The sequence below is a fragment of the Apium graveolens genome, unplaced genomic scaffold, assembly GCF_009905375.1.
Source record: "Apium graveolens cultivar Ventura unplaced genomic scaffold, ASM990537v1 ctg763, whole genome shotgun sequence".
Classification (NCBI taxonomy): Eukaryota; Viridiplantae; Streptophyta; class Magnoliopsida; order Apiales; family Apiaceae; genus Apium; species Apium graveolens.
In genome coordinates, this window is record NW_027420489.1 from 46849 (window position 1) to 56149 (window position 9301).

Genomic DNA, 9301 nt, shown 5'->3' on the forward strand with positions numbered 1-9301 from the left:
TAGTAGCCTTGACGGAGGATTTTCTGAGCTAGAGAGCTACCCCCCGAGTGATTGCCACAAATACCCTCGTGTACTTCCCTTAGGATGTAGTTGCATTCCTCCCCATGTATGCATTTGAGAAGAGGAACACTGAACCCTCTTCTGTATAGAATCTCGTCGTATATCACATAGCGGGCTGCTTTGTATTTTATTCTCCTTGCCTCGTTCTTTTCGTCCGGAAGTGAACCTTCTCTTATGTATGCTAGAATAGATGTCATCCACGTGGGGCCGAGCTCATTATGAGGCTGCCCACCTCGTGCTCGGGCACACTAGGTTGCCTCTGTATATCAAGGGGCACGGTCCCTAGCAAAGTGCTCTCGCGGCGTGAGCCGAGCTTAGCTAGCTCGTCCGCGCCTTCATTCTGCCCACGCGGGATTAGTTCCAGCCTCACCTCGTTGAATCTTGCGATTATCCTCTGTGCGCACTTCAGGTAAAGCTCTGTTCTCGGCCCCTTAGCTTGATACCCCCCATTTATCTGATAGACCACAATCATGGAGTCACTAAACACATTCAAATTCTCGACCTTCATTTCCAAAGCTAGCTTGAGACCGTTGATCAGGGCCTCATACTCAGCATCATTGTTGGTTGCATGAAAGGCCAGATGGGTCGCATGTCTGATTTTGTGAGCCTCTGGGCTGATTAGCTCGATTCCAGCTCCTGCTCCATCACCGTTAGAGGCACCATCCACATATAGGCTCCACCATGGGGCACTATTTTGTTCTCCAGTCCAACTTCTTCTGTGCTAGGTATAACAACAAGGGCTCCCGGCTCCACTTCGATGTGGGGGAAATTCTAGCACAAAATCGGCCAGGGCTTGGCCTTTGATCGCAGTCCTTGGCTTATAATCCACCTCGAATTGGCCGAGCTCAACCGTCCACTTCAACATTCGACCAGAAGATTCTGGTCTATGCATCACTTGTCTGAGGGGGTAGGAGGTTCGCACTTCTATCTTATGTGCCTGAAAATAGGGCCTGAGTTTTCGGGAGGCCAGAATCAGAGCATACGCTAGCTTTTCGAGGCTTGTGTATCGAGTCTCGGCATCGGCTAGCCTTTTACTCACATAATATACCGGGAGCTGGACACCATCCTCCTCTCGGACTAATACTGCACTTATTGCAAAGTCGGAGACGGCCAAGTATAGGATCAAAGTTTCTCCTGCTTTGGGTTGGACAACATGGGGGCTACTGAGATGCTTCTTTATGTTCTGAAAGGCTTCCTCACATTCTTCGGTCCACTTAAAGTTCCTCCCCACTCCTTTGATTGCTTTGAAGAACTCTTGGCATTTATCGGAGGATTTTGAGACGAAGCGGTTTAAGGCAGCCACTCGTCCCGTTAAGCTTTGAACATCCTTCACCCGTCGAGGGGATCTCATCTCGAGTAGGGCTTGTATCTTGGCTGGGTTGGCCTCAATGCCTCTATGGTTGACAATAAATCCCAAAAACTTCCCCGATTCAACCCCAAACACACATTTCTGGGGGTTGAGTTCATTCTGTACTCCCTTAGGATCTGGAACATTTCTGCCAGGTGGCGGACATGATCCCTCGCTTCTTTCGATTTCACCAGCATGTCGTCTACATAGGCCTCCATAGTCTTCCCCAATTGATGTTTGAACATCTTATTCACCAGCCTCTGATAGGTTGCCCCCGCATTAAGGAGCCCGAAGGGCATCCCGATGTAACAGTAAAGGCCCCGATCAGTAATAAAGGAGGTGTGCTCCTGATCTGGCCCATACATGGGGATTTGGTTATATCCCGAATAAGCATCCATAAAACTAAGCAGCGCGTGCCCAGCCGTGGAATCAACCAGCTGGTCGATTCGGGGTAGAGGAAAGCTGTCCTTCGGGCAAGCTTTGTTCAGGTCGGTGAAGTCTACACATGTCCTCCACTTGCCATTGGGCTTCTTGACAAGCACAGGGTTGGCCAGCCACACGGGGTAGAAGGCTTCTCTCACAAGTCCTGCCTCCATTAATCTATCCACTTCTTCTCTGAGGGCCTCTGCCCTCTCTCCACTAATCGGCCGTCTCTTTTGCCTAACCCCCTTCTTTTTCGGGTCCAAGTTGAGCCGGTGGCACATGACATTTGGGTCAATCCCTATCATATCGGAGTGTGACCATGCAAAGACATCCAAATTCTCCCTTAGGAAGCGGGCTAGATCCTCTCTCAAGTCAGGACTTAGGTTAGAGCCTATTCTGAGTACCTTGGAGGGATCATTTGGGTCTACCAAGATCGGGATTGTGTCCTCTGCGGCCCCGGCCCTCTCGACCATTGAGGGCATTCTCGGGTCTAGATCTGCTCGAGCCTCGCTAGTTTTTTCCATTTCCGTGATTGCCAAACCTTCCGCATCCTTGAGCTCGGTTGGTGAGCTTGGGTCGGGTTTATCAAGCGTTCAGAGGTCGCAGTTACAGTTCGAGTGATTCCGTCGGGTGGGTCCATAGTGATTGTTGTTTCTTTGTGCCCACTTCCCTCTCCTAAGTGTTGCAGTGATTTGTTCTGGGCTCTCTTCTTCATCACTTGCTTCCTCTACAATCCCCTCTTGTATCAACATGATGGGCTGAGATGCTTCCATTAGTAAGGCCCCTGGGCGTGGTTCCACATGAATTCCCATGTGCTCGAAGTAGTTCTCGGGCAACTCCTCAATTGAAATCAAATTACAAGTCTCGTGGCCCTCAGGACGTATTCTTTTCCTGCCCTCTGCCTCTTCCATGGGGATGTCGCACTCACCTGCTTCAGCTATCTCCCTTGAGGCATTTCTTGACTCGGCCGCTTTGAGTGCCTGGTTGTAGCAGACCCTGGATTCGTATTGACAGCTCTTCAAGATGCCTACCCCCGTGGGGGTTGGGAATTTTATCGTCATATGATGGATCGAGGTCACCATCCTCATTGCCCTCATAAGGGGTCTGCCCACTATAACATTGTAGGCACAAGGCTGGTCTACGACTGTAAACATAGCGATCTGGGTGGCCACATGAGGCTCCTCTCCTATGGTCACCGGGAGCCGAATTGTCCCTTTCACTCCGATCGAGTCTCCCGTGAACCCGTACAGGTGCCCACCTGTTGAGGTTAATTCTCTATCCAATAATCCCAGTTTTTTGTAGGCATCATAAGTCAAAACATCAGCCGAGCTCCCGGTGTCCACCATTGCTCGGTGAACATTCACCGTCCCAATCTTCATTTTTATGACTAGGGCATCGGTATGAGGGTAATGCACCCATTTTGCATCATTCTCTTTAAACACGATATCATCGACCTCCCTTTCAAAGAGCTCCGGGGGCCTTTGGCTTAGATGATTGACGTTGGTGAGCGGCTTGTCCTTTGCTTCCCGGGCATATCTGTCCATCGCCTTCCGGCTGTCTCCACCAATGTGAGACCCGCCTAGAATAATATGAATACTACCAGCCCGAGGGACCCTTTCTTTGTCTTCTGGGGGTGGAGGAGGGACGGTATGATAATCCGTCCTGTGTCTTCGAACCTCCTTGACAACCCACTCCGTAAGCTTCCCTTGTCTAATCAAAGTCTCGATCTCATCCTTTAGTTGTCTACAATCAGCTGTATCGTGTCCGGTGGCCTCATGGTATGCACAATACTTCGAAGTGTCTCTTTTATTGTAGTCTGTGAGAGGAGTTGCCTTCCTGAATACCCCCTTCCCCAATATGTAGCATATATGTGGTCGATAGAGGCTACCAGAGGTGTGTGTCTGCCATTTGCTTGTATAAGGCCTTCCCGAATCTTTAGTGGTCTCTTTGCCACGGGCAGACTTTTTCGGGCTCGAACTACGCCGATATGTCTTCCTCCTTTCGTCAGGGCTTGAGGATCGGTCCCTCTTGTCTCGATAGCTTTCGCTGATTTTCAGCTCTCTCATCGATTTCTCTACCCTCTTGAAGGGTTCGGCTTGCTCATAGAACTCGGCCAAGGTCCTCGGCTCACTCGCTTGGAGGCTCTTCCAAAATTTCGATCCTTCTTTCAGCCCTGCTATCAAGAAATTTTTGATGGTCTCCTCACTGGCTCCTCTCACCTTGGGGACCTCGGCGTTGAACCGACGAAAGTATTCTGCCAAGGGCTCCCCCTCCCTTTGCTTGATGTTGGCTAACGTGGCCACAGGAGGCGAATAGTGGAGGGTCGACTGAAATTGTCTGACGAACAAGTCCTCCAATTGCCTCCACGTTCTTATGCTAGCCGGTCCCAACTTGGAGAACCATTGTTGGGCACTACCTCTGAGTGATGCCGCGAAGAGTCTGCAACGGGTCATCTCCGGCACCTGATAGACTTCCATCTCAGTGTTAAATTGAATAAGGTACTCCGCCGGGTCGGCTTCGCCGTTGAATAGAAGGTCGGGGTTGTGCCTAAACACCCGAGGTAGGGGGGATGATCGGATAGCAGCCGTAAACGGAGAGGGGGCAGCCGAGCAGGGGGCCCTCTCTTCTCTTGCTCCATCTCATCTAAGATCCTTCTCAGGTCCCTTACTCTAACAACTTCTCCTTCTCTGTCACCACCCGCATTACTCGAATGGTGAGCCCTGAGGTCGTTCGCGGCGTCCCCCTCCTCCAGCTCGGTCCTGCGACTCCTCTTCACGATTGTATCTGCGTCTATGTCGCTCCTCCCTCCTGGGTGAGGTGTGTTGACGTCTTTCCGGAGGGGTCGTTGCCCGTTCCCTTTTCGAGCCTCTTTTATCCACGGGCTCTTTCTCTTCTCTCTCCTTCTTACAATTCTCCAATTTGAGCCTGAGGTCATGTCGCTTAGTTTTCTACCCACTCGGTCTAGCACGCTAGTTGACCTTGCCTCAGATGAAGCTGGCTTCGGCCCCGATCTCGTAGAGATCTGGCTGCCCCGCTCATCATGGCCTCGGGGTATATCTTCCTTTTCGCGTGATGTTTCTTTCTTCTGTTTGGTCTCGGTTGCCACGTCATCAAAATCGTGGATCAGCTTCTTCTGAGGGCCTTTGCCCTTCCAGCTACGCTGTGAGACCTTGAGGCGGCGCGCCTTACGCTTGGCGTTCCGGACCGAGCTTCTTTCTACCTTTGACATTCGGGCGTTGATCTGATTCATCTGATCGGCCAGCCCTTCGAGATACGTCATCACAGCCTGCCCGTCCACGGTTGCAATTGGTGGAGGTGGCGCCTGATTCTCTGGGGGCGTGTGTTCGAAAGTAGGGTCCTTCTTGCCTCCGCTCCCTGGTGTCGTCGCTTGCTTGCTTTCTTTGGTCATCTTTCTCCCTAAGATGAACGACCCCTCCTTCTAGCGCCAAATGTTATAGGGAGAATTTCGTATAACAATGTTGTGGAGGTTAATGGGCGGAACAAAGATCAAGGACGGTGTTTGAGGGCGGAGGAAGGTTGTTTGGTGGTGGCTGAGCTTGTATGTGGACTCCTTAAGAAAGAATAGGGTTTGTTATTCTCTGTCAAGTGTCGACTCATGTCTCATACAAGTGCCTACGTACCCTATTTATAGGGATCAAGCCTCACGTAGTTCTTGGGGAACAAGTCACGTAGGCTAGGGTTAGGACTCTTCAGCCCGTGCAGCCCAAGCCCACGATAAAGTCAGGCCTTCAGCCAATTAGTCACGTAAATCTCGATCGGCTCCACACGCTTCCTACAATTCGCGGCATCTCCGCAATCCTTCCCGTGATTGTAGGAACAACCCGTGTCGACCCCGAAATCTACGAGCAACTCAGTCATCTATGAGTCACTTTCCATGTTGCACACAAAGTCTTTCGATGCGGCCCGGCCTGGTCACCTCGGCCCGCACCGCCTTCAAATAATAAATATAATGTTACCTCTGTTTCTATAAGATGTGGGCTCATGAGCTCAGCCCGCGTGTGGGCAGCTAAGCCCACCTCGCATGAAGGCACCTGAGCCCACCTCGCGTGGGCACAACCGAGCTCAGCTCGCATATGAGAGCCCAAATGACAAATGTGAGCTCACCTTACATGTGTGAGCCCAGCTCGCATGTCCTCACTTGAGCCCAGCTCGCATGTTGAGCCCAGCTCTCATGTCATGAGCCCAGCTCGCATGTGAACCCAGCTCGCATGTTACGAGCCCAGTCCGCATGTGCTGGCCCAAGTCATATAAATCCATGGTTCTAGCCCACACACGAGAGTCCAGCTATTTAGTGCACCCACAGGGACCTGTTTAGGGTCCATGGCCGAAAGCGGGCATAACATCTTGTGATGAACAAAGTTAGAGAGAAGTATGTATTGATCACCAGTTGTTTGTTGTAACACTCCAATGAAGATCACTTAAACAAATAATTACTCAAAAAGCCTGGGCCTAATTTGACTTACTTATGTTTCTTGATAAATTACATGTAACTTGATAGGAAATTACTTCCTATAATGAAGCATAATGTTATGACTATATCACGCATACATGAACTAATTTATATTAGAAACTTGAAGATAATAAAGTCTAAGCATGTTATGTAAATTTTACATACGTTTGACCAAACACTACTTTAGATTCTAAAACAAAGGCTTCTGATAAACTACCACAAGAGGTGTATTCACCACATGATCTCCATCTCTCCATGTCAGTTTCCCTTCTTCGGACAACATACTTCCCGCCGACACTCCCATCTTCTTACCTGAAATTCGAACTATATAACTTTGTTTCTCACCTTTCTTCGTAAATTTCATCCTTGGTGGATCAACAGTAACATTTACATGTTTTGGATTAATAACTTCTGCTATGTACGTAGAGGCATTCTCACTAACATGTGTTACTGTTCTTCTCACAACAACTTCAAATGTCGACGTTTCAGATTCTTCGAAGGCAACAACAATTGCCGGGTAATTCAAATCCCAAGGCTTCTGTTTCGTGCCTTTGCACCCTAATGATCGTCGAGCAATTAATCGTATTTCTTGGCGACTATAATTAGAGGAACATAAGAAATTCAAATAGTCAGTACTTGTTAAATCATAAACTAATCCCGGATCAATGGCTTTGTCAGGGTCCACATGTCCAGCACCCATGTCCCATACTTTCGATTCATTGTACGCCTTCTCATCCTCTATAGGCTTTCCGTCGGAGTCCATCGTGTATGCCGTTGTCATGAAGGCTGATTTGACCATTGCTGGTGACCAATCAGGATGGGCTCCTTTGAGTAATGCAACAAGACCTGACACATGTGGGCATGACATTGATGTCCCGGACAATATGTTAAAATCAGTGCGACGTGTGTCCATGGCTAATTCCGTGGGTGGCGTGTTGTCAGGCCATGCAGCAAGGATGTTGACGCCTGGAGCGATTATATCTGGTTTCAAAACATAAATTGATTCAGCATTGGGTCCCCTAGCTGAAAATGATGCCACAACAGGTGCTGGTTTCACTCCTACTTGAGTCCCATGGAAAACTATACTAGCTCTTGGGTTTTGATTCAATTTTACATATGATCGGAGCTTATCACCAACTGATGCGGTAACTGATAAACCTGGAATTATATGAGCATCGGCAACCAATCCTTCTCCGGTTGCTGCCAAGTTGGCAACTATAACTCCTACTCCACCGGCACTTTTCACTGTTTCACCTTTCATGGCACGTGATGTTCCACCTCGATTGCAAATCACAATTTTGCCCCTAACCAAATTACTATCCAAAGACTTTGGCATACAAGCTCCTCCAGAAAAATTACTGAACCCTTTTTGACGAATAAAAGCATGTCCTGCGTAAATAATTGGTGTATATGGCAGATCCTTACCTGTATAAATTGTGGCGCCAGTGAAATTTTCGCCATTCTCCAACTTCAAATCGGCTGGAAATTTCCTATCAATTGTGCTAGCACCAATAGTAATGATCCATGGAGCAACGTTTGCAACCGATTGTGAAGCAGGTCCTTCATTACCAGCAGAAGCAGATACAATTATTCCTCTCTCCATCGCTGCGTACGATCCAATCGCAATCGGGTCAAGATGGTATGGAAGTGTTCCGCCACCAATTGACAATGAAATTATATCGACACCGTCTTCAACAGCTGCATCGAACGCTGCGAGAATATCTGCGTCTGAACAACCTTTCTTCCAACATATTTTATATGCTGCTACTCTGGCTTTCGGAGCAACACCAATGGCGACACCGGCTGCAAGAGTGAGGAGAGAGGCGTTACTAACTTCCCGTCCGGCAGCGATGGAGGCCGTATGAGTACCATGTCCTTGTGTGTCTCTAGGCGATTTAAGTTCGGAACTGATGTTCACTTCTTTCATTCTCATACTGGCTTCATAAGCTGCTCGAAAATATCTTGCTCCGATTAATTTTTTGTTGCAGTGATTTTTCCCGAAATTTTCACCTTCAACACACTCGCCCTTCCAACGTGCGGGAATAGGAGGAAGGCCTTTGTCATGGAAACTAAGACGTTCTGGCCAGATACCAGTATCGAATATTCCGATGATGACATCTGAACCGGAGTCAGATTCTGTGATTAAACCTGAGGGATTTTTTCCTTCGAGCCCGAGGAATATGGGAGAACGAGTGGTATGGATCTGGCGGAGTTGGTCAGGTATGACAGCAAGAATTCCAGGCTGGGTTTTAAGCTGCTGGGCTTGTTGGGTGGTAAGGGTAGAAAAGCCATGGAAAACACTTTTATATATATGGAGAATATCTTGATTATTGGAAAACTCTTCAGAGTCCTTCATTAGTTGAGAGGAATCTAGTGTTTGAAGAGTGGATTTATACCAATTTTCAACGTTAGAAAAAGCAGAGGGCTTCAAGTCATTTTGGACTCTAATTATGTAAGTTTGAGATTGAGCTAATATGGATGGGATTTGGAGGAGAAGTGAGAGAAGAACCCAAAAGAAAGAACCCATAGTATGTGTCTCTGATGGTGTTTAGAACAGAGAAGGCTAGAAGATTTATAATGGATTGTGTGGTGAATTTTAGGAAAAAACGACGAAACAGAAAAACAATTAGGATGCAAAGAGTGCAGAACTATTCTAGAAGGGCAAAAGTAAAGAGGCTAAATAGGTGCATGACATAAGAGTAAAAATTGGAGGCTATTGTATATTATGCATTAATGTTATTTATCTATTACAGATCATAAGATTTGGTCTTTAATAGGCGGGGTTATGAGCAGAGATCAGATATTATCTTAGATATGTAGAATTTTTAATATGTATAAGAACAGGCTGTACAATAAAAGACTGGTTTTAGCGAGTTCATTTTACATCGTTAATTTGTAAAACTGGATATGATTATTGATTTTGTTTATAGGCTACATCGAAAGGCAAGCTATCCTACACATGATAAATTCTTCCTCAGCTCATTTTTTGGTAGAAGATA

The 9301-nt window shown here is 47.7% G+C and overlaps 2 protein-coding genes across 2 annotated transcripts; both read right to left on the reverse strand.

The window, feature by feature from the left end:
• Positions 1-253: 253 nt before the first annotated feature.
• LOC141704256 (uncharacterized) lies at positions 254-2355 on the reverse strand. The gene is made up of 2 exons (XM_074507540.1): positions 2236-2355; positions 254-781 (listed from the first exon to the last, which is right to left on the reverse strand). Exons 1-2 carry the CDS (start codon positions 2353-2355, stop codon positions 254-256), a joined length of 648 nt encoding a protein of 215 aa, XP_074363641.1.
• A 4073-nt stretch (positions 2356-6428) lies between these two features.
• LOC141704255 (subtilisin-like protease SBT1.5) lies at positions 6429-9095 on the reverse strand. The gene has a single exon (XM_074507539.1). It carries the CDS (start codon positions 8827-8829, stop codon positions 6493-6495), a length of 2337 nt encoding a protein of 778 aa, XP_074363640.1. The 5' UTR covers positions 8830-9095; the 3' UTR covers positions 6429-6492.
• Between the last annotated feature and the right edge of the window lie 206 nt (positions 9096-9301).

What these genes read in the sequence shown, in the direction of transcription:
- LOC141704256 (XM_074507540.1), bottom strand. Translation starts at nt 2,355, where the DNA reads ATGGAAAAAACTAGCGAGGCTCGAGCAGATCTAGACCCGAGAATGCCC. An exon ending in ACCCAAATGATCCCTCCAAG is followed by an intron (nt 782 to 2,235) that starts GTACTCAGAATA and finishes TGTTATACCTAG; the next exon opens with CACAGAAGAAGTTGGACTGG.
- LOC141704255 (XM_074507539.1), bottom strand. Translation starts at nt 8,829, where the DNA reads ATGGGTTCTTTCTTTTGGGTTCTTCTCTCACTTCTCCTCCAAATCCCA.